This window comes from Pipistrellus hanaki (assembly GCF_964339955.1).
Source record: "Pipistrellus hanaki genome assembly, chromosome: 6".
Lineage (NCBI taxonomy): Eukaryota > Metazoa > Chordata > Mammalia > Chiroptera > Vespertilionidae > Pipistrellus > Pipistrellus hanaki.
The window spans coordinates 26,848,749-26,874,552 of record NC_140508.1 but is presented as its reverse complement, the minus strand read 5'-3'; the positions used below and the strand labels follow the sequence as shown (position 1 = coordinate 26,874,552).

Here is a 25,804-nt window from a genome sequence, read left to right as displayed (position 1 = left end):
GCCCAGTTCACCAGTTCTTAGCCTCTGTTTCTACCCAGTTACAGAAAGAGTTCAGATTGACTCTGAAATCCTAGGAAACTTCTTTTATTCAGTGTTGCTTGGATGATGTTATTGTCTTTACAAGCTTTCTATTTCATAAATATACTTCTTAAAATTGTATCACAGAGGTGTACAAAATATTTTAAAGCAATGATGTGATCTAAACTAGTTTGCTGAGATGGTTAAACCTCTTGATAGATCTCCTCCCCAAGACTGCATTAAGTTAGTTAAGGTTTAAGTAACCACCCCTTCACCATTAGCTCATGATGGTTGGAGTTCACCGGAAGTTCAAATGTTTTTCATATAAAAAGCAAGGGTGGTTGTCCTCTTGTTTTCTGCTGTGATTATTTTTTAGCCTCTGTGAGAATCTTTGTCTTCATCACTTTGACATGAATCTCAATACTTTGACCCATTCTCCCAGGCAGTTGTTTTGTATCAGTGAGCTCAGGTCAGGGTGTATTTGGACATCTGAACTGCCAGAAGGACCATGGAGGTGCAGAGTAGGGTTCTGCAGAAGAGAGAATGTAAGAACAGGATTGCCACACTGAGAGGCTGCCAAGAACAAAAAGGATGAATAACAAAAGGGGAGAAACAGACACATGTGGAAAGTGGATCAGTAGATATAGGGTGAAGGTAGGAGTTAAGCTCTAAAGAGGTTAGGAAAGATCAGAAATAAGAAAAGAACATTGAGTTTGAAGAGTAAAAGGTCCAGATACTTAAAAAAAAATCATTTTGGACAGAATATTTGAGGTAGATTCCATATTTTGAGACATTAACAGTGAGTCAATAGTTAAAAAATGGTACCATTGAGCAAAGCTGGCCTTTGTCATTTAAAGACAATTGGCCCATGGGTTGGTATGACATAGGTGGTCAAAATATATCTTAATTATAAGCCTTTCTCTCTATAAAACTTTATGAGATGTTTTGTTCACAAACCCCAATTTAACTTACCATTCAAGCAGTGATTATAATTGAATCCTATTATCTTTTCCATTTTACCTTGGGGATTAGTTTCAATTAGAGAAGAACAAAAATAAAAAACATATATAATGGCTTACTCACACTTGTGATTTCATCAGAGTTAAATATAGGCAAGCACATTAATTTTGTTGAAATGCCCACCACAGATGTTCCAAAATAGCACGGTGGGCCAACCAATGTCCTGGACCAATTGGCTACATCCTGATGTTTTGATAAAACTAAGTTTCCTCTATCACACTGAGAATACTTTAAAAAACAAAGCTGAAAATTAAAGACACAGTACTCTTCGTAACAGGAAATTTATTTTAGGATAGCATTTAAAAAGATATATTTTATTGATTTTTTACAGAGAGGAAGAGAGAGGGATAGAGAGTTAGAAACATCTATGAGAGAGAAACATTGATCAGCTGCCTCCTGCACACCCCCTACTGGAGACGTGCCCACAACCAAGGTACATGCCCTTGTCCAGAATCGAACCTGGGATCTTTCAGTCTGCAGGCTGAAGCTCTATCCTCTGAGCCAAACCGGTTTCAGCAGGATAGTATTTTAAAGAAATAAATAAACCTTAAATTCATTTTTCTTTTGAATAATATAAAATATTTTCTGATTTTGAAGCTGAGGGAACAATGATGTCTGTCCTCAGGTGAGTTTGAAGTAGGCACTTAGATAGTGATAGTAATAGAGGCACCTCATTTATGGAGACAATCCTTATTTTTGGTTTAAGTCCCTCTCTTTAAAGTGGCTTCAAGACAATCCCAGGAAAAGACAACTTTCCCTCATCTTGGTGAGAGGCCATATCATCAAAATGTTTTATTTAAGGAACTTCCATCATGAGAATGAAGGTCACACTGTGAGAATTTAAAGTCAAAAGGTTTAAGTTCTAGTTCTACCATAATCTGAGAGTCTGCTTTTCACATTTTGCACCTGGAGTATGATTTGTAACTTAGTGTGTGAAAATACTTGGGAAAATGTAAGCCACTACATAGAGGTTGGGTGCTCTTATTGTGAGAGCTGTGGGAAGCTTGGTGGGTCAGTGGTAAATAGCCACAAACAGCAGCATTTAGTACTGCTGAGTGGTGAGAGCAACCACTTATTTTTCGTTGCCACAGGAAGTCCTGCTTCTCTAGCCTAATGAGAATGTCATCCTGCAAGTCTCCAGGTCAGGCTGTTTACTTCTCTCTGATGTCTTTGAAACTTGCCTGCAATCTTGTAGCATTTTAGAACGAGTCAAACGTTACCCCTTAAGAAACAAAATAATTGATTGCAGATGCAAGGACCCGAAACAATTTTCGGTAACTTTGCTTATTAGTGTCAACACTTTGAAGGAACGAAAGGCTTGTCTAACAAAGAGCCTGTGAACTTAGTTCAGGAAGCTCCCTTTTGCTCTTTTCCCCACCCTTGTGATCTAGCTTGAATGAAAAGTTAGATATATTTGCTAAAGTAAAATCCGACTGGCACTCTTGGGAACCACTTCACATCCGACTTCTCTGACCTCTGATATCCTTCCCATTGCCTCCGGGCCTTATTAGTGAGGGATGTTTTTCAGTGTCTATATAGAAGCAAACACATTTTAAAATAACCCAGTAAATGCACACATTGTGTGAAAGGAACAATTATTTGAAGGCTGTTGACCTTACCAGAACTGGGCAAGCCTTTGGCATCTTGAAAGTCTGCTTTGATGCTGGAGAGCTGTCCTAGAAATGTCACTGTGTCATTACCCTGTCATTTGCTCTTCAATGCACAATGGTCCTGCATTGTTTTTCATCTTACGTGTAGCCCTCCGAAGATGGATTTCATTTTAGGAGGTAAAACACATTTCAGGAAGGATATGTATGGTTCTTAAATAATATCTATGTTTATTTGGAGCTCAGATAATGTTTAATCAAACCGATCGGAGCTGGAAGGGATTAAGAAAACAACTGTTCCAACCTCCAGTTTTCACAGACAAGGAAACTAAGCCTCCAAGAGCTTAAGGGGCTTCCTGAAGGTCACACAAGAGTTGGAACAAAGCTGGGACTGGAATCCAGGTCATCCATCTCTGATTGCCCTGCTGTTTCCATTCCGGCAGGCTGTACAGGTCCTATTAATTTAATATTAATTGTGGAACAGATGTAATATATAATTAAAGTCAGACCCATTTTTTTAAGGTGTGGCCAAATTATTATACTTATAGAACCATAACATTTGGATCATTCGAATTCAATTTTCTAATGTCACATTAGAAGACCTATTTCAAATTGTGTGAACCTTGGTGATAGTATTTCTTAGGGGAATGATGGTGAAACAGATGAAATATTCAGTCTCCTGCTGGTGTATCTGACAGAGCCAAAGACAACACATATTTTAATATGTACACCTAGTTTTTATGTGCACTCACACTTAGAAAAGGAAGTTTTCTACCTCATTGGAAATAACAATTAATTATATGATGCCATGCCTGGGAAAATAAAACAAAAAACTGGCAAGTTAACACTTATTTTATAAATGAATCAAGATGAAGGATTTAGCCTCTTTTTTTTTTCAGACTAATTGTATTTTTTTGCATAATAAAAAAAAGCAGAAGAAAGGATTGGGGATTTTTTAAAGAGAATTTGCTTGAACCACAATACAATATACAGGTAATGCATTATAGAACTGTACATTTGAAACCTAAATAATTTTATTAACCAATGTAACCCCAATAAATTCAATAAAAATATATTTAGAAAAACAACAAACAAAATTTGCATAAATATCTATAAGAATAAAACCATAATATGCTAATTAGACCGGACAGACATAGGACCTTCCAGACAAAGCCAGGGCTGTGAGGGCCCAGGCAAGACGCTGAGGCTGTGAGGGCTGAGCCCCTTGCACAAATTTCGTGCATCGGGCCTCTAGTAAAAAATAAGATCAATCTCCTAAACCTTAAATTCCATGTAATTTTTTCTCATTATCTCTGTTGTATTAATTCCATTTTTCTCCTTCCTGTAAGCTTTTGAAGAATGGAGATGAAAAATTTTGAATATTTAGGTGAAGAGGTAATTGAAAGTGTGTGAGATTTGAGGTTTAGTTAAGCAATATCTCTTTGACCACAGGTTATTATCGGTCATATGGTACCCTTGTGTGTGTGAACATATAAAAGCTAACTTTGGATACCTCTTAGCTCAAATTCTAAAAAAATAAAATAAAATAATAATTAATGTTTTATCCTTTTAAGGTTTGGACTCAGTTCCAGTATCCATGCATGGTCTTACACTCTATCCTCATCTTGTGACTCCTGTATAATAATAGCAGAGACCTGTTTATAAAATTGCTTGGAGAATGTTTAAATATCAGGAATCTTGATTAAATTTAAGAGCCCACTGTCTATGTATGTTTATTTTAATAAGAAAGTAGTTTTTAAAATAGAGAATTCTTCAAGCCCTTGAATTTGTGCCTGCTCCTAGTCCAAAGCAGTTTCCCTGTTTTCTGAAGTCACATCTTGCATTCTTCAGACTTATTCCATACACATGCCTGAGGCAACATCAGACAGATTATTCAAGCAAAGATAAAATAAAAATCTTCCCTTTGAAATATTAATATAATTAAGGCAAAATCAAGCCTCTAAAGAGAGCATTCTCTTCTGACATTTATGTGATTCCTGTTCATGATATTTTTGCCTGATAATTGTGGGAGAGCCAGTCTAAGGGCAAAGGAAGGGCAAACTATGGGAGACTGGGCATATACAAGAGGAGGACCTTATGAATAGCCTAGGGAGTCTTCTTTAAAGAGACCATCTCACCCCACTGGTGTAACTCAGTGGTTGAGCATTGACTCATGAACCAGGTGGAAATGGTTCAATTCCAGGTCAGGGCACATGCCAGGGTTTCGGGCTCAGTCCCCAATGTGGGCCATACAGGAGGCAGCTGATCAATGATTCTCATCATTGTTGTTTCTATCTCTCTCCCCTTCTCTCTTCTTCTCTCAAAAATCAAAAAAAATGTATTTAGAAAATAGGCCATCTCTTTGGATATGAAAACCACACACCCCGTGTCTAGAGTGTGGCCCCAACTTAGGACCCAGATACGAATCTTCGCAATTCTGAGTCAGTGGTCAGAGGTCTGAGCTGAACGTTGGGCATTGCAGAGTGGGATGTACAGCCAATAAGTTATTCATTGGCTGCACTGGGCTGCAGAACTCAGTGAGGAGTGGAAACTTGTTTTATACGATAGACTAGGTTCTCGTCTATAGACAGGCACCAGGAGGCAGGCAGCAGTGTCTGAGCTGGGAACAGCTTTCCACATCCTGGAGGGGAGAGCGGTACACACAGAAAATGTACACTTGGGTAGTAACTGTTGAAGAGGTTTTTGTCCTCTGCCTTGGTTGTTTTAGGCTTGGTTGAGAGCTCCTCCATACAATAAAATATTTATTCATTCACTCATTCATTCATTCACGCTATCATTCATTCATTGTTTACTGAGTGCCCACTGTATCGTAGATCCTATAATAACCAAGGAGGCTGGCCTTCTAAGATAAGCAACTGTTTACAATGTAGAATTGTGCGTTCTACAATGAGGAAGTACAGGATGCTCCAGTGAAAACATAGGAGTGGTATCTACCCAGTTTCTCTTGCTTATACCCACAGATAACCAGAACTAACCACATTTAAAAGAGTGGGTCAGCAATAAGAAGGAAAGAGAAATATGCAAAATACTCAGTATTATTGGAGCAATGAGTCAAGTCTGATGACAAATCTAGAGAGTAGAATGTAAATGGAAGTCATATTTTTTGAGTGTCTTTTGAGCTGCTGCTGTTTTTCAATGTAGCCAAGGGCAAGTTTCTTCTAGAACATTCGTTTTTTGAACATGTTCTTTTTCTGTGGTCCTTTTGTAAATGGCAGCTGCTTAAAGACTAAGTTTGTTGATCTTTAATTATCCAATTTCTTCTGAGTTTTTAGGAGAAATATCAGCACTCATGGCTTATAGTTAGTTATGAGGGACCATAAAGGTTTGGTTCAAAAGAAGGAAGTGCTTAAAGTTTCTTGTTAGGTGACTGAAATGTCCACATTGTAGGTTAAATAGATGTTGTGTTGACTGAGTGTTTGGTTATGTCACCCTTTGTTTACTTTCTTTAAGTTGCCTGTCACCCTTACCTAGTTTCTTTAAGATTTAACCCTTAAGGATGGGGCTTGAAAGAAGTGGTTAAGAAAATTACCTACTTGCTTTATGTCCTCAACGTCTACTCTTAGTCTTGGTTGGAAAGCAAGTTCCAGGACCCAGAATCTCCATATCCTTGATTTTCCAAGGCCTCCCTGAGAGAATTGCTAATTCTAGACAAATGGACTGTTTTTATTACTTACCTGAGGTGTAGTCCCAAATAACTAGCAATTTGCTTTCTCTGGTGAACTGACCTGGGCTATAGTTGAAGATATTTTTCCTTCTTCTTTTTGTTTTGTATTGTTTTGCCTTTTTCCTTTTAATGATTCAATGATTTTATTTTTTTTCAAACTTTAGCTGACATCAGAATCACCTGGCCAGCTGGATACACCATAGGTCTCTGGGCCCCACCCCAGATTTTCTGATGCAAAGATCTAATTAGGGCCTGAGATTTTTTTTTTTTTTTGCATTGTTATTAAGTTTCCAGATGATGTTTGCTCTCTGGGTTCCACACTTTGAGAACTGTTGATCATGTCCATGGGCCTAAATTTTCTCTGCTCTTTCCCCTGTACTCAATGGCTATCCAGATTTTACCCTCAATAGTTCAAAGGGCATGCCAGTAAAGAAGCAAATCCCATTCTAATAGTCCCCATCCTGGAACCTCTGGGCTCTCCAGCAACAAAGCAACAGACTTGTATCTTAGCTGCACAATTAAGAATACCGTGAAACAATGTCCAAGAGAGACAGTTATTTGTATAACCTGTTTATGAGCTCCACTGAAAACAGAAAGAACTTAATATGTCCCATTGCCATTTTGTTTTCTATTCCCCCAAACCTCATCAGACTCCTATTGTGGGAGTGAGAAGGACTGAACTCTTCTAAATCTTATTGTGTAGGGCTAATGCCTCCTACTCAGGGAGAATTGTTTCTGTTTATAGTAAACTGTACACATTCCCCATATATTCTGTTAGTTCTGGTCTTGAAAACAGTGGCAAATTCTTCTACTTTTGCTAGAAAGAAAAAAAATCCACTCCTTTATAGATAAGTGTTCCAGGTTTGCCTAATTGTCTTATTTTCTGGGACTGTCGTATTTCCCAGGGCTGTTGAAGTTAACTGTTTACCTAACATACTCAGTAGTAAGAAAATACCTTCTGCTGTTTGGTGTGCCCCCTTTGTCAGTGAAAACAAGTATTTTCTTTCAGAGGAATAAAAGAAATAAGACGCCTTTACTTTGCAGAATTTTATAGTAAGTGAAAAAAAAAAAGCTTTCTAAAAAAAAGGTTTGTTATTACATGAAGCCAGAGAAAAGCCCAGTTAAATTATATATATCTACAGGTTCCTATCATACACACTATATATTTTCATATTCTAAATGTTGATTTATTTTGCATTCGATCACACCCAAATTTCTTTTTAGCAGTCATTCCCTGACTAAAAATCATTAATATGCAAATGTATTTTCTATTTATGAAAGATCAAAATACTGGTAAGCCAGGGACTTACTAAACATTTAGGAATAAGGAAGACACCTCAAAAGACCTCATGTGGAGGGAGACAGGCCCCTGCTGCTCTCAACCTCTGTCCATCGGTGTGGCTCCCTAAACTGGGTCTCTGGGAGGCATTTCAGGTCAGAAAACCCCAGACGCAGACAACTATTTTTTTAAAAATCTCACCTGAGGATATGTTTATTGGAGAGAGAGAGAGAGAGAGAGAGAGAGAGAGAGAGAGAGAGAGAGCGAGAGAGAGAGAGAGAGAGAGAGAGAGGGAGAGGAAGGTTGCCTCCTATAAGAGCCCTGTCCCAAGATCAAACCCACAATCTAGGTATATGCCCTGTCTGGGGAATCAAACCCATGACCTTTGGTGTGTGGGAGGATGTTCCAACAAACTGAGCCAACCAGCCAGGGCCATCAACAACTACTTTTAATACATTGTCAGCCTGTGTCAGCCATTTGATGTGTTCAAGAGGATGTTGGAGAGCTGGCTATCACATTAGGTGCCATTCCCAAGGCAATTGCAGAAGACAACCAACCAACATCTGAACAATCTTTTGAAACAAATCAGTTCTTTTCTTGGAAAACTGCATACCTCATCGGATTCTAATAAAGTTGATTCATGTTAATGATTTCACTCATCTATTTTGTAATTTTGTACTTTTCAGTTACATTTGCCTCCTAATTATGATGACTGATGCGATGGAGAGAGACAAAGATGAGATGCTTGCTGTTTTCATGCTATTCCTGTTCAGTTTATATTTTTTTAAAATGCCAGGAAATTATTTTAAATCAGGAGATGCTGTATTTATAAATAAATATACTTATTGTACATTTAGGATACATTTAATCGATTTGTCATGGCAAAGGCCTTAGCTATTTTTGTAATTCAGAACTCATGGAAAACTAACTCCCACACCACCTAAATCTGTTTATTCCCAAATTTAAGTATAGGAGAGGTTTCAGAATTAATACCAAAGTTCCAGTGGGTGTTATGAGGTAACTCCTTCCTAAGAATCAGTCATAACTGTTGTGTGTGAAGGCTTCCAATGTATAGTCAAGATTTTAAATCTTGAAAGGAAAAGGGTAACGATTTACAATTTTATTAGTCTCTTCCTGCTGTTTATTCTTGCCAGAAATTGTGGTGGTAAATATGGACATTATTTAAAAATTGATTTATGCGGAAAAAAATAAAGTAAGATTTTAATGTCATATCTTTAGAGAATTTTTTCTTGAATATAAAAATTAAAATTACTATGAATCTTTTAAAATACAGAAAATATTAAAGAAAATAAAAATCACCTAAAATTCTGTTATTGAGATATAACTAACTACTGCTTATGTTTTGCTAGTCTTTTCCCCTTGTTAAAAAATGTGTGTGTATGGGTGCATGCATTTATGTATAAAAAATGTGTATATAACAGAAAAAATTGGATCATTCTTGCAAATAATTTTTTTTTACTTGCTTAATAATATGTTCAGAGCATTTGCTTTACAAGAGTTGTGAATATTTTTAGAAACACTTCTAAATTTGTTGTTCAGCAAATAACTATTTATTGAAAGCATTATTTTTTAATGGGCACAGAATATTTAAATACTATAGCATATTTAATCAATTGCTTAGTGATGCTCATATTAGGACAATATTTTTTCTACTATAAATATCATAACAGCTAGTATATTTTTACTACATAGATTTTCTATGCATTTATTTAGGATAAATCCTACCAGTAGAAATAACTAGATCAAAAAGTGTGAATATTTCAAGGCTATCGGAATATATTGCAAAATTGTTTTCTACCAAAATATACAAAAATGCCCTTGCCCCACCCTCAGTAGCATTGCCTATTATCATTTTCTTCATATTGAACCTTTTATATATTTTTTGAAAAGGTTACTTAATAGCTTGATGAAAAATGCAAGTATTTTTAGCAAATGGGAAAAACTGTCATTAATGGTGCAATAGATCAGTGTCAAATTAGATTTTTTTTTTTTTGGTAAAGCCATTTATGTAAAAGCTCTGGATGATCTGATCTAGCTGTCTATCTGTTTTTAGAAATATAAGGCTATCTTATTTAAAGATTGAAGAACAAGACATTGAAATCTGCTTGATAGAATCAACTAATTGACTTTTCGTCAGTGGAAATTTTTATCTCAACATTGTTCTGAAAAACATCCTTGGTTGTTCTCATCCTGGGGTCATATGAGGTCCTGGGTTATTTGGCTTAACGGGATTTGTATGGTTGGATAGGGAAGGGATTCATTCTTTATGCAACTGTTTTTGTCACGAGGTTGAAAGTAAAAGATAAAAGATACTCTTAAGAAAATTTATAAACCTGGTACTTAAGTGTTATCTGTTATCAAGTGGAAGCAAATGCTTTTGTAAACAAACTCATTTCTTCACAAATAGAAACAGAAAGTGGAGAATGCCTTTGTTGGTTTGGGGAAGCTTCAAAGTTTATTTAAAGTGTGTATTCCTTGCTGAGCTACAAAACTGTTAAAAGACATCTGGATCCTGGGGAATGATACACTGTAGAAATATCTTTACCCTTCAGAGGGGCTTCTGAATAGAAGCACAGGAGTTATCAGAATATATTTCTAGATGACATTCTATTCTGTATCTTTCTGTGTGTCTCTGATCCAATTGAAAAAAAAAAAAATGTATGGATGCCCATCCCTTCAATGCTGTGCCTGCACCTTTTCGGATTGATATGGTAATTTGCTGGGCCTTTTAGGAAGATGTCCAGCTTCAATAGGCCCAATGTCTTCATTTCTTTGGGCAGACATAAAAAAAAAAAAAATGCCACAAAGTAGTAGCTGAAAACAACTGAACTGTATTTGCTCCCAGTTCTAGAGACCAAAACTCTGAAATCAAGGTGTCTACAGGCCATACTCCCTCCAGGCTGGATGGAAGAATCTACTCTTTGCCTCTTCCAACTTCTGGTGGCCATATCACTCCAATATTTCCTTAGTGGTCACATTGCCTATTCCATTTCTGTCTGTGTCAAATCACCCTCTCTCTCCCTTTTTAAAGGACACATGTGATTGCATTTAGGGCCCACGAGGATGAACCAAGATAACCTCCACATCTCAAAACTCTTTTTTTTTTTTAATTTTCTCTATTCATTAAGATATTACATGTATCCTTATCCCCTATTCTTCCCTTACCCCCCTAACCCTGCTCATGCCCTCTGGTGTTTGTATGCGTTGGCTATGCTTATATGAATGTTTACAAGTCCTTTGGTTGATCTCTTCCCTTACCCCTACCCTCCCTTGCCTTTCCTCTGTGGTTTGACCATCTGATAAATGCTTCTCTGTCTCTGGATCTCTTTTTGTTCATCAGTTTATGTTCATTATATTCCACAAATGAATGAGATTATGTGATATTTATCATTCTCCAACTGACTTATTTTGCTTAGCATAATGCTCTCCAGGTCCATCCATGCTATTGCAAATGGTAGGAGTTCCTTCCTTTTTATAGCAGCATAGTATTCCATTGTGTAAATGTACCACCGTTTTTTTAATCCACTCATCTGCTGATAGACACTTAGGCTGTTTCCAAGTCTTGGCTATTGTAAAGTGTGCTGCTATGAGCATTGGGGTGTATATATTCTTTCTTGATTGGTGTTTCTAGTTTCTTAGGATATACTCCTAGAAGTGGGATTACTGGGTCAAATGGGAGTTCCATTTTTAGGTTTTTGATGAAACTCCATACTGTTCTCCATAGTGCTGCACCATTCTACATACCCACCAGCAGTGCACAAGGGTTCCTTTTTCTCCACGTCCCCAGCAGCACTTTTCATTAGTTTATTTGTTGATGATAGCTATTAATCACATCTCCAAATTTCTTTTTTGCCATATTAGGTAATACTCAGAGATCCACATATGGATATTTTCTGGGGGCCATCATTCAATCTATCTTACTCAGGATCTTAAATACACCTGACTTCATGGACTTCCTTTCGTTAGTTCTCTACCAAAACATGAGGCATATGTCTAGAAACACAACATTCTTTGCCAAAGATTGATTCAGCTGGCCTAGAAAGGCAGAGTTGACTCCAAAATTGAGCCATCATATCTGAAATAGGTGGTGTGGTAAATCTTAGAGACTACCCAGGAGATTTAAAGGTACATGGCACAATAGGCCAACAGACAAAGAGCTGTTCTTCCTTAGTTCATACCAACTGAATGGATGCATGGATGAATACAGGGAATGCCTTCTTTATGGGTGATGTGCATATTTGGTTCCCAACAGCCTACCTGAGCTCCCTAATTGTCCTCTACTAACTCCTTCAGTTTCTTGTCATCTTCTTTAGAAGGAGGGTTTTACCAATGCTGTAAAACAAGACCTCCTAGGACACCCTCCCCCGACTATGGTCCCCTCCCTGCCAAACTCCACAGTCCAAGGACTTCCTTCTGCAGCCAGTGCCATAGCTAATCCATTCCAGTTGCATAAGAATTTAAAAACAATAAGACTATTGAAAAGTGCAATGGCCTCCTTCCAGTAGCTGCTCAAGGTGTTTGCTCTGCACAAGGTGCCTAGTTATTATACATGTCCCTGCTTTGTGTAAATCCTCCTTGACTTTCCGTGTTCCTGAAGGAGGAGGGCCCTTTTTTGTGGTCTGGATGTGGGGAGGTGGTGTTCTTCTAAAAGGTGGAGGAGGCAATTGAACCTTGAAGTATCTTGTAAGCGAGGCCTTAGAAGGCAAGCTAGAGAAATTGAGAAGAGGAACCTTTGGCATGGCCCAGAAATAGGGTTGTTGTATTTGGTAGCTGTGGGTGGGGCTTTGAGATAATTGCAAAAACAATGTGTTTATAGAGTGACCAGTTCTCCCCTCTATAGCTTTTTAAAATAACTGTCCCTTTAACTTTCTCTGGAATCCATTGGACTACAACATGTACCTTCATTTGTTCCCATTTAAAAATCAATTACCTGGGTCAAACTTCTGCTAAACACAATTGACTGGGTCAGCCTTTTCTAGTCTGTGAAGTTATAATTGTAACATCTCTATCAAATAAACCAACTCTTGCCCCTAAGGACAGGTACTAAGAAGTATTTCAGAGACACTGAAATACTTCTTAGTACCTGTTGTTTTTATAGCTCCCATTTTATAGCTGGAAAAATGCAGGATATTCCAATGTCATTTTGCAAAAATGACTCATACCTTGTTCAGAGCCCCAAAAGCTCTGAGAAGGTAAGCCATAAAAAGAGCACCTGCCCACAGTGCAGGTGTCTTTAGAGATTAAGATAAAAAGTATCTCCTTTTCCCATTAGCCCCCACCAAATCCTTTACATAAGGAGGCCATTATAATGAGATTGGTACTCAAGGTGGAGATGATTATATTAGTAGTAAGGATAGCAGTGAAGTCTGAGAAACATCACACAGTGAAGATTGATGGTTCTTTTGCTGAAAGGATCCTGGGGAACCCAGAGTTAAATCAGTGAAAGATGATGCACGTTGATATAAGCTTTCTCTTCATTTTTATTTTTGATCTGATCTTTTTTTTTTTTTTTTTTAAATCAGAAGTCTCTCGTTGCTTGCTAGTCCCTTTAACATAAAACCAAACGGAAATATTGAAAGGCACAGTTGGCAGGAATGAGAACACACAAGGGACTGCAGAAGAGAGATGTTTTGCCCACTCCTCTCCACAGTCTAGTCAACCAGGGAGCCATCACATTGTTTCTATCGTCTATCTTTTTTCATCTGTTCACACTTGGGTCCCTGTAATTCTGAACAACACATCCATGACAGCCAAAGAGAGTCTTGCAGTTCTGTTCTTATCTGTAGATCTGCTTTATGGCATAGAAGTCATGCATGCACATCATTGCACTAAAAGCTTGCTTCTAAGTTGCCTTGGGTGAAAAGAGAGAGAGGGGGAGAGAGGGAGGGAGGGAGGGAGGGGGAAAGGAGGAAGGGAGGGAGGAAGATTCTTAGATACTGAGAAATGAAATGGAAGGAAACAAAGAAAAGCAAACTGAGAGGAACAGAGGGACAGAAAGATAGGAAGAGAGACCCAGTTATAGTCATTATGGGAGAGAGAGAGAGACATGGATCAATCTCACATGAACGACTGGGGACAAGCACCTGCCCCTTCTCCCGCTCTCTGCATTCTGGCCCACCTTCTTGGCTGTACCTGGAAAGCTTTAGGTGCTGATTAATGGAGGGCTGCTTACCATCTTAGCTGGCCTGGTTAGAATGTATTTTATGCTTTCACCGGTTTTTAGCCTGATTAGTAATAAGTAGTGGAGAAATTCCTTCTCAAACAGCAATGATGGCTGTTTTGAGAAAGGTACCATGAAACAATTCTTCACCTGCTTTAAATTGTTTGCATCAACCTATCTGTATGACTTCAACTTTTTTTCTTTTTTTTTTGAAATTTGCATTTTTATATACACAAGCACGTGTAATACAAGAATATATTCCCATAATTAAAATGTTCAGCACAGAAGATAACAGTAAATATACCTTGATTTTCAGCCCCAATCCTTATTTCCTCCCCATAAGTAACCAGGTCATAAATTGGAAAAGTTCTTTCCAATTTTTTAAATAATTTATTTATGTGTATATGTATATGCCTGGAGAAATATATATGTTCGTCTTGTGTGTTTGTGTTTACATAAATGGTATTAAACTGTTCATAGCATTCTATAGCTGTGTTTTTAAGTAAATGGTATCACACTGTTCATGTTTCATATCATTCTGTGGCTTCCTGTTTTCACTACATGGCATGTGCTAGATACCTTTCACATTCAGGTGTACCTTACCTTGTAGTGTGAGCCAGGATACGTATACACTAGAGTTTTCTCCTTAAGCTCTTTAGGTAGTGAATCACATTGATTTGTTTTCAGTGTTGAAGCATTTCATATTATTCTTTTGACAAGTCTCTGGAATAAATTTGTTCATGTTTCGATTTTTTTTTTTTCTATAAGTGATAATGAACTCTAGGGTTGGTGTGTTTCTTATTAACCCCCTTGGAATGTCATTGTTGGGATCTGATAATGGGGCTTGTAGAATGAATGGGGAAATTGCTTTACTTGTTTTTATGTCCTGAAAAATGTGTAGGTACACAGGATTTGCCTTTTTCTTGAAGTTTTGGTAAAACTTGCCTGTACAATATATGGACCTAATATTTTTTTTTCAATTGATTCCTAGGTCTGTCATCTATTTAAGTATTCTGCTCATTTTTTTGAGCCATTTTTTAAATTTTTTAAATCTTCCACATTATTTAGGTTTTAAAATATTTTGATTAAAGTTATGCATAGTATTTCTCTTACTGTTTTCACCTTTTCCTCTTTGTAACTATAATATTATACATCCCACATTTCACTGTGAATATTGTAAGTATGCTTCCTCATTATTATCCTTCTGCCCCCATCTCTATCTCACTTTCTCTCAATACTTACAATTTTTTAATTATAAAAATAATTCAGAAAACAATTCACTTGTACTAATTATTCTTTTACTATTTTTTGGTTTCATGCTACATAATCTAGGTTTTGATATAAATGTCCCCATTTTTTGTTTTTAGGAAATTTATAATTATTGCTTTGACTAGTCTTCTGAATTTAAAAATTATTTAGAAGTATGTGTATAAGTTTATGTTTTTTCCTATATGTACAGATTTTATGCACTTACTGTCATTAATTTATAAGTTTGCCTAGTTTGGGTCAATAAGTATGGTGATTGTAACGTCTGCCTTTTGAAAAATACTGACATTTCCTTTATGACCATGATTGGATTTTTGGATTGTTATATGTGTATGGGGTAGCTGGGGTACAAAGAGGAAAGAATATATAGAGATAGAGATATAAAAATACATGGTTGTTAAACCTTCTGTTTCAATTTCCCTTCATTTTTCCAGCCATGCTTCCTGTTTCTTTTTGTGTTGCATTTCTTGAGAATTTCTTGACTCAACTTCATCTGAGTTCTCTTTATAATTCATAGTTTTAATGTTCTTTAAAAAGTTTTACATTAAACAATTCTTTAAATTTAAAAAAATTCTTTATAACGCTACTAAAAGTTTGAACTCAGCCATCTTTTTTTAAATTTCTGAAAGTTGTAGTGAATTATGTTTTGGGAACAGAATGTACTCTCTCCTCCCTCGGAGGATATCAACCATACTTAAGCCAAAGCTATTTGTCTTGTTAACTCTGTTTCCTTGGGTAAGTTCTCCTACTAACTGTGTTTGGTGTGTATGTCCTATGTCTTTGGCATTGCTAAGTGTTTGACGCTGCTTGGTGGGTGCTCACCTTTGCATTTAAAATGTCCTGCTTGCAGCTATTGAATGTACACCACAGTGCATGATGCTAAGAAAGGTGGATAAAAGGATCACCCAGCTTTTCTAAGTGCAGGCAGCTACCCTGAACCATGCCTGGGCTCTCTTTCAAAGTCATCTCAATCTTTTCTAGACAGCAGACATTCTGTTGGTTCCTGAGTGGCCCAAGTGAGGAAGAAGTGAGAGAGGCTTTACCAAGGGCAATAAAAAATTCCAGCTACTCCCACCTGATTCTGTACTCCATCATCCTGTGGACTCCTCCTGCCCATGCAGGCACCTTCAGATTCTCGTGTAGGCTTTGCAGCAGCCCTCTCCTACATATAGGTTCATGTGTGTGTTTCCATTCTCTTATCTGGTGCCACTGATATTGTGACATTATTTTATATGATCTGTAGAGAGAGGGGAAGCTTCCCAAATGATTACCTCTGGTATTTTTTTTTCTAAAATGCATTTTTATTGATTTCAGAGTGGGAGGGAGAGAGGCAGAGGAAGAGGAAGATGGAGAAGGAAATGGAGGGAGGGAGGGAAGAAGGGAGGGAGGGAGGGAAGGAGAGAGAAAGAGAGAGAGAGAGAGAGAGAGAGAGAGAGAGAGAGAGAGAGAGAGAGAGAGATGAGAGAAATATCAATGATGAGAGCAAATCATTGAACACGCTGCCTCCTGCATACTTCCCACTGGGGATTGAGCCCAAATCCCGGACATGTGCCCTGACTGGGAATTGAACTGTGATCTCCTGATTCATGAGTGGATGCTCAACCACTGAGCCAAGCTGGCCTGGCACCTCTGGTATTTCTTAATGATATTATTTATCCAGGTATAGAAACAAAGAGAAAAAAAGTTGGGGTCAGATGTAGGAAAGAAGAAAGAAAAAAGACAATATATGGACTTATTCTACGTGAAGGAAAGCTTTGCAAACAGATAAATATAAAGTGATTAACCTTTGACCTTCACTTGTTTTTAAAGTTGTATACTAACGAAATATTTTTGTTTTTGTTTTTAGGTCTTGAATATAATCATGGCCAAACCTTATGAATTTAACTGGCAGAAGGAAGTTCCTTCCTTTATGCAAGAAGGAGCAATTTTTGACAGATATGAAGAGGTAAAGAGAGGTTATTAATCTTTCCTCTCAAAACAGTCTTATAATTATTTCATTTTAATTACAGTATTGAGTAAATAATCTCTGACACAGTAAGAGCATCTTTGAGATTTATAAGTTGGAATAGTTGGAAAGAGGCAAGTTATGAGATATAATAATGATAATGATACTGTATTTATTGAGCACTTGCCATGTGCCAGATGTGATGATAATGATGCTATAAATTATTGAGCGCTCACTGTGTGCCAGACAACCTTCTAAAACGTTTTATGTATATTGTTTAATTCCTCACCACAACCTTATAAGGTCGTTGCTATTATTATCTTCGATTTACAGATGGGTTTCATGTAGTAACAGTCTTTGCATAATGAAGTGCTTTTGGCAGGCTTTCCACATAAAATGTTCTATTTGTTATAAATGTAATAGTGATTTGACTTTGTGCTAGTCATTTGTTCTCCTGGTTTCATTTACATAGAACAGTTGGACCTAAGTTTTGTATCCTCTGCTTCTGCCACTTACTGTTCCTGCAAGGTGGCTGGTGGCTGCAGGCCTTTTATGGATCAGGCTCTTGGGACCACCCATCTGTTCAGAAGGTTGGGGAGGTAGTTGAAGCCTCATTGGCCTTATAAATGCCTTGTTTTTCCTAGATTGTACTTGAATCTGAGGTGAATTGGAGAAGGGCATGTGGTGAAACTGTGTTGCCTTTAAAGTCAAGTGAAATGGAAAACGTCTGAAGACTTTATTTATAGTCAGAGTTGGTTCCTTTCAAAATCAATTGAAAGTTAGGTTGTAGCCCTCCTAGAGGCTCAGATTGTCAGCCCTTTGCTTAAAGTCTGTGGGCTGATGTGACTCACTACTTATTGACTTGATTTTTCCAAAATGTGTTTCATAATACACTTTAAATTTATACCACAGTGGTTTTGTAAGTAAACAACTGAGAAAGGCAAAGGAAGGGCTATTCCTTGTATTGAATTAAAATGTTGAGGGACAGCTCTTTGTATATCTGAAACTTTACTGTTTCTCAGAAAGGACATTCTTCTACTAGTATATGAAGAAACAGAAAATAGCATTCCACCACATGGATACAACCATCCTTAATTCTTTACTCTTTTTCTCTTTTTTTCTTCTTCATAGTTGTGATCATAGAATAACCTTTTGAAAATATCTATCAGGACTCTCTATTGTAGGATAAAGGAAACTGCTCAGAATGAAATATAAGGCTTTCCATAATTTGGCTCTGGCCTGTTTCTACAACTTTATTTCCTACCAATTTTCTACACACACTCTCTGCTTTAGCCATAAAAACACACTTACAATTTTCCCAATAAACTATTCTATTGCATGTTTTGTATTTGCTACTCTCTTTTTCTGAAATAATCTTGTTCTTTTTTGTTTTACTAATGAACTTCTAATTATCCTTCAGAACCCAGATGAGAATTCTACATCTCTTTAATATCTTACTTGGCACATTCAGTACGAATGGATAACCCCTTGCACATATTATACTGCATTCACGTTTATTTAATGTTTTTGTTTCTCCTACTGTATTCCGATTTTCTTGAGGTCAAGGTCTGTCTTCAGGGACTAGCAGAATGCCACAACTGCTAAATTCACTAATTCACTGTAGATATGTACTATTCAAAGGGATTTTAGATACAAGTGATTCCAACTCAGTCTGGTTTATTTGTTCATTTTTCTTGATAATTGAAATGGTGAGGGGACTTGGTAATCCTTGAGACCAGGTGGGGATCTGTACCTCAACAGATTCAAAATATTATGGCAAACCATCTGACACTTTTATCTTTGAAATAAAAAATTATTAGTATCAACAATCTGATATTATTCAAATCTAATACAAAGTAAGCTTATTGAAGTTAACTGCTTTTACCCACTTTATACAACTTGGCAAAGAGGGCCAAGGACTAGCTTAGATGCATTTGTAAATCTTTCTCCCAGGTAAGCCAGGTGTGCCTTGGCAACTAGTGTCACAAAGATGATGACCTTCATTATGAGCTTGTGAGAAGCATCTCTCCCTGAATCTGCTGAAGTGTCTCCAAAGATTTGTGGTTACTAAGGCAGTTTTCTAGGCTCTGGAAAATCATAGGATAACTAAAAAATACTGCATGACTTCCAGTTACTCAGTGCAGGTCATTTTGAAGAGATGAAATACAATCACTGCTTGAGCATCTCTACTGCTATCAGATAAGCAGAAACATCTTTGAGGAAAATGTGCTCTTTTGATAAAGCAAAATGTGACTTGATGAATGGGAAGTTTGTCATCATGGAATCTTTTTTTTTAAAATTTCTTGTGATGATTTTCTTTGATTATTGATCCTTCACAACTTGCTCACATTTGGAAAATACTGATTATTTGCTCTTCTAAAGGCATTTTCTTTTTTTTCTAGGTTCCTCTGAAAATTAGGTAAAACTAGAAACAAAAAAATCATGAATAAGTATTAAATACATATAGCTAAGCTTTCTTAAGTGCTATTTTATTAGGATTTTAAGCAAAAAATTTAAACTTCATAAAGTATATATGTCTCTTTATAACAACACTAGAGGCCCGGTGCACAAAATTTGTGCACTGGGGTTGGGGGAGCTCCCTCAGCCTGGACTGCTCCTTTTGCAATCCTGGAGCCCTCTGGGGATGTCCAACTGATGGCTTAAGCTGACAGTCAGACATCCTTAGTGCTGCCACAGAGATGGGAGAGGCTCCCGCCACCATTGCTGCACTAGGCAGCTGTGAGCTTGGCTCAGGGCTTCTGGCTGAGCAGTGCTCCCCCTGTGGGAGTGCACTGACCACTAAGGGGCAGCTCCTACATTGAGCATATGCCACCTGGTGGTCAGTGCACATCATAGCAACCAGTCGTTCTGCTGTTCAGTCTATTTGCATATTAGCTTTTTATTATATAGGATATGAAACCAGAAAGCCAAATAGTATTTCAAGTGGACTACAGCCATTTATTTTTTATTTCCAAGTCCTATAAGATTTAGTTTTTGGAACCATGGCCATTAAAATATTCACAGCAACCAAATATAAGCAGAGAAGGTTTGTCTTTATAAGTTTTACATGAACAGCAGTGAGAAATGACACCTGACAGCACATGGGAGGAACAAGAATTAGAAAAAACACAACCTCAGCTTCCCAAAATGTCATAGTAAAAGGACCACATATGAAGGACATAAGTGGCTTCAGCATCATATGACAAATCTCACGATGGCCTAAAGGATCAGATAAATATTAAATGGTGTTCCACTGATTAGTTTAAAGAAGGCAGAGAGGTCAGAAAAAAAAATACTAGCCAAGGTCTTAAAATTATATTTTATCTAATCAATAAATGAATAAATGTGATCAGTGCAACTGTGTTTAAGCATTATTTTTTTATTTTTGTGTTACTGGGGTATTTTTTTGAAGTAGCCCAAAATTTCGGAAACTACAGAATATAGCCTGCATTGTAGCTTCTAATTGTATCCCCATGCCACTTATATATATATATATTTTTTATCTCACATTGCTTGACTTAGAAGTTACTTAGATGCAAATACATTTTGTTTCTAAGTGGTGCTTGTTATAAAATCTTTCAAATAGAGGTTTTGCTATTGCAGAGAACAGAAACAGCAGTGCTTTTTAAAGCACAGGCAATCCAAATGTCTCTACTCAGCTGGTCTCCTGACTTTCCTTTTATGTCCTAGTAAAGGGCTGAAGACCCCTGCTCCTGGCTACTCAGGGCCTTCTCAGTCCTTCCCAGAATTCCTGGGTGCTTACAGTCTTGGGGATTAGTCATATCCTCTGTGCCTTCTTACCTCTCTGTTCTAAGTTCTAGTTTGTTTCTCTTCCTAAACCCATTATATCATCGTGTCTCAGGAACAAGGACATTGGGTGGTAGCAGCACACACCAGGACACGTTCAGATGAAATGTCTGAGATCATGCTGAATAAATTTCATTAGTCAGCCCTGCCAAAGTGTGTCTTGTTATCTATTGTCTTTTGCCCCCCTCTCTCACCAAGAGATATGTTCCTATTTCTCTTCTTTTTTAACCTTTTCCCCAGAGTCATTTTCCAATTTACCATTTTCCTCTTTCTCATATGCCTCTAATCAAATAAAAACAAAATAAACAAACAAAACAAACAAACAAACAAAAACCCATCTCTCTTTCAAACCAAAGGCGAATGAATAATGGAAAATTCTAATCCCTTGTCATCCTGAGCAGTTTTGGCTCGATTTTAACCTCAAATTCTCTCATCCAGATTCCTGAGACCTCCTTCTCTTTTGCATAACTTTGAAGGGCAAATTAAAAGAACTGTATCTTTAGGAATGCTCCTGTCAGTGATCACTGTATGAACTTAGTGATAGATGTGATCTGTATTTGTGCTGCCCATTACCAGTGTGGCTGTTCAGCACTTGAAATGTGACTAGTGGGACTGAGGCATTGAGTGCTTAATTTTATTTAATTTTAATTGATACTTACAAAGCTACCTGTGGCTGGTGGCTATCTAATTGGACAGCACAGTACCAGACAATAAGCTCAAACTACTGTACAACCAGATTTGTAAATACCATCTTCCTCCCTCCCCTTCTCCAAAAAAAGAAAGAAAGAAAGAAAAAAAAAAAAAAAAAGAAACAGTTTTCAATTAACTTAGTTGAACTGAAATTTCAACTACAATTTTACCAGTCATTTCTTAGTGGCAGCTGGACCAGATATTTAAATGATTTATAGATGATTTACCTAGGCCATCACTGGCTCCATCATCACACATCATAGATCCCATCTTGGGCCACCTCTTTTTCTCACCCATGGGACTTTAATGCATCCAAGCAAGCTTCCCAGATGGCGTACCTTTTTCTGGTAGATACTTGACTTTTAGCTCCTCCCACCCACCACCCCCTTTTCAATATGCACATAAATGGGCCAGTTGGTGCTTACCACTGCCACCAGGAAAACAGGAACAGTTATGGCACTTGTCAAAGCCAGGATCAAAGTGCAGGACCAGTACACACCTAAAGGCAGGCTAGTGGACAGGCCAAATTTCCAAGATGGTTTTGAAATCTCAGAGCAATTTGGCTCCACGTGGTGAAGCTCCAAAAGGCCCAAGCAGCCTACACACCCAGGCTGCTCATCAGTGAAGCGAGGAATTCTCAAATATAATCTGCAAAAGACTAAAAACACAACCCTCAGAGAAAGTATTTTGACTTAAAGACGCATTTAACTTTGTGGTGAGGACAGCAGCATGATGATCAAGTTAGTGCTAAGTGCGTTGGAAGAAGAGAGTTTGAATATAGTCAGGAAAGGAGAGCAAACAAGTGTTATCAACTAGATTCCAAGCTGGTCACTGCTCTATGGGGCCAAAAAGTTGTAACCTCTAGGATTATCTTTTCTACCAGATACAAATCCTTTGCACCACTATAGGACAAATAACGCTGCAGTTTATCTACCTAACTTCAAAGAAGCTGGGTCACACAATGGTAAATAGTAAGCCAACAGGTGTATTCTCATAGAAGTCATTCTTGGGCTGGTCTCTAGATAGTGCTCTTGTATAACATTGAAATAATACATAGCCAGTTCCCTATCTTGTTCCCAAGTTTTGGGTAACTTAAATTGAATTGTATGAACAGGGTCAGGATATAGGGCTCAAAGAGTAGAAAGTGGAATTGTAGCACATTAATTGTATTTACAGAGAAGGATACTTACATGGTCATCATAATGGTAATAGTCATGATAATAATGTTTGTCTTTCAACTTTTAGAATCAACCTAAAAGTTGGCAAAGCACTTAATTATTGTTGACAAGAGAGAAGGAAGAAGTTATGAATGTTGTGTAAAGTAAGGGTGCAGACAGATGTTGGACAATATGAGGTATTAGAGAAATGGGAGGAAAAACAGAGGGTTGATTTTCTCAGTGGGAGGCAATGTTGATATAGTAGGTGGTGCATTAAGTAGAGGCTTTTGTCTATTATTCAGATAGTAAAGTTGCCAATTACAAAACCAACAAGGGAAGGCCAGAGAAGAAGTACATTAACGGATGCACTAAGTGCATCCTCTTCCTGAAAGAATGGTGTTTATCGTCATGTTTTCTGTAGTGTTGAACAAACATTTTGCATGTAATAGAAATCACTGAAGATTTTCCAGCCAGTGTAGCTCACTTGGTTGAGCATTATCTCAAACAAGAGGTTGCTGGTTTGATTCCTGGTCAGGGCACATGCTTGGGTTTCAGGCTTGATCCCCAGCAGTAATTGCGCAGGAGGCAGCCAATCAATGTTTCTCATTTATGCTTCTATCTCTCTTTCCCTATCCCTTCCCCTTTCTTTCTTAAAAAAAAAATAATAAAAACATATTTCACAAAAAGAAATCACAAAAGATTTAGTTAAAAATGAGCAAAAATTGAATTGAAAAGCACACTAAATTATCCAAAAGGATGAACAAATGGATGCATGTTCCTCCTTTCTTAGTCTTCCTCTCCCAGAGCCACTGTTGGCATCCTGATTGAAGTGGGCATTGTGTGTGGGTGCATGATAAGAAAAGAAGTCTGAGTAGGCAGACACCTTATCCTATAGAGCAGCAGATCTCAAAAAATGTGCTCCCCAAGCCAGCATCACTTGGAACTTTATTAGAAATGCAAATTCTCAGAGATGGATCAAAAACTCTGCAGATGGGCCCAGCAGTATGTTGAATAAGCCCTTCGCAGAACTTCTGTGCACACTCAAGTGTGAGAATCAGTGGTGTAGAACCAGAACAAGGAGTTTGGATTTTTCTTTCTCATTGTTATGGGAAGCAACTTCCCAACTGGGACTGACATGATCTAATTTACACCTGGAGGCAGTTGTGTTGGTAGCTGTGTGGAGAACCGTTTCTGGGGGTGTGGACCAAGTGCATGCAGGAGATGTGAGAGTGTCTTTGGAGACACCAAGAAGTTAAAGGTGAGCTGGAGTCATATTCCTTCCTCTTATTGGCTCTAGCTCCACAGACAACTTTCTTAACATCTCAGTGCTAGAAAAGAGTAGATGTTAAAGTGGGTGGGTATGAGAGTATTTTTTCACCTAGAGATTACATGATTTCTCATTCATTTGCCTTCAGTTGCCTTTCTTATCATCATAAGCCGTGTGACTCTTATTCACACAATATGAAAAGCTGTGACTAGGCACCTGGGTACTTATTCAGTTGGTCTGAACGCTGAAACAATCCAAAGTTGCACACATCAACCAGGGTTTAGCAAAATCACTCAGCCCAGCCTTTAAAACAATAGTACTGACAAAGTTATCAATACTTTCAACCCCAAAAGCCTAAAGTTCATTATCTTATCTTCCAAGAATTAGGCAGTTAAGGAATGGCTGAGTCATTTGGTAAATTCCAGAAAGTAAGTTGATTTGAAACCAAAATACTGTGTTTGGAGCCTTGACTCTGACATTTACAAATTATAACCTTGAGCTGGATCTTTCACTTGAGAGAGCATCCTTCTCACCTCAAATGGGACAATATGTCTGTGCCAGAGGCTCCCAGTAGGAGTGGATGAGGCTCCCAGTGAACCTCATATATATTATAGTTGAGACCATGTCTGTTCCGTAAAATATTCAGCCAATATCTCAACTAACATTGTTGAAAACATATTATCAGTCAACTCTTAGCATTAATAATAATAATAATAATAAAATTTCTGCCAGTAAATGGCTTTTTATTTTCTCCCAACTTTCATCCTCTGCCTTAATTCAGAGTAAGGGGCAGATGTCCAGGATAACCTGGGTTCTTGCTACATAGATTCCTAGAGCACATTTGCTCCTTCACTCCTTAGAAGAATGATTTCAAATCAGAGAGTTTACTGACCCGTCCTCCATCACCATCCACCCCTCTGAGTGTGAGCTGGAGAAAGAAGAGCCTCAGCCCTTTATGCAAAGGAAGCTGTGCCTTGATTGGAGAAGTGGAATCATGTGTTAGATGATACATGCACCATAGGGTGCTAAGTAGAGCAGGCTCATCTTGGAGCTGACATCAGCCTTCTGCATGGCTGTAAAACTCCAGGAAAGGGAATTTATGGAAGTCCTTGTGTCTCTGTTTTACTCACACAAGGAATGCTCTGTATCTGTTGATTCTCAGTTGCCTTCAGCTTTAAATAATTCATATGCATATTTTGGGGGGCATAGTCTAATCATTCTCAGTGGTTTAAGACAGAAACCATTTATTTGGGTCAGCAATCTGGGCTGGACTCAGCTGGGCTCACTCAAGTGTTTACTAGGCCTACTGGAGGCTGAATTAAGATGGCCCTAGCAGGATGATCTCATCTCCACCCCAGTTTGTCTGTCATCCTCCTGCAAGCAGGCTGGGTTTATTTTCTTTTCTGTACACCCAAGCTACTGCTGCATTTTGTAGGCCAAAGCAAGTCACAAAGCCAGCCAGGCTCAAGGAGTAGGGGCATGTACTCTACTTCTTGGTGGGAGGAGCTGCAAAGTCACATTACAAGGGTTGTAGGAACAGAAGGGATGGAGGATTGTGGCCCTCTTTGCAATCAACCACAGTTGTCTTGGGCTCTTTTATGTCATTGATCATCTTATGTTGAAAAGGCTTAAAACGGGGTCAACATACTTTTTCTGTAAAAGACCAGGCTTTGCCAGCTATACAGTCTCTTTCTCATACACTCACCTTTATCTTTGTAGCACAAAAGCAACCACAGAACATAGACAATCCATAAATGAATGAAGGACCTGTATTCTACTAAAAATTTCAAAAAAGATGCCAATTGGATTTGACCTACAGGCCATAGTTTGCACACATCTACCTTAAAAGACAAATAATGTCACACAAAAATGAATAACAAAT

General features: G+C 37.8%; 1 protein-coding gene across 9 annotated transcripts in view; it reads left to right on the top strand.

Moving 5' to 3' along the window:
* Positions 1–25,804, top strand: part of PLCB4 (phospholipase C beta 4) — a 368,787-nt gene that overhangs the window by 211,441 nt on the left and 131,542 nt on the right. For all 9 annotated transcript variants that reach the window (XM_084887441.1, XM_084887443.1, XM_084887446.1 and 6 more), the window contains one exon: positions 16,903–17,001. In XM_084887441.1, coding sequence (XP_084743567.1) covers positions 16,918–17,001 — 84 coding nt within the window. In that variant the 5' untranslated portion in view covers positions 16,903–16,917. The remainder of the gene's footprint in view (positions 1–16,902; positions 17,002–25,804) is intronic.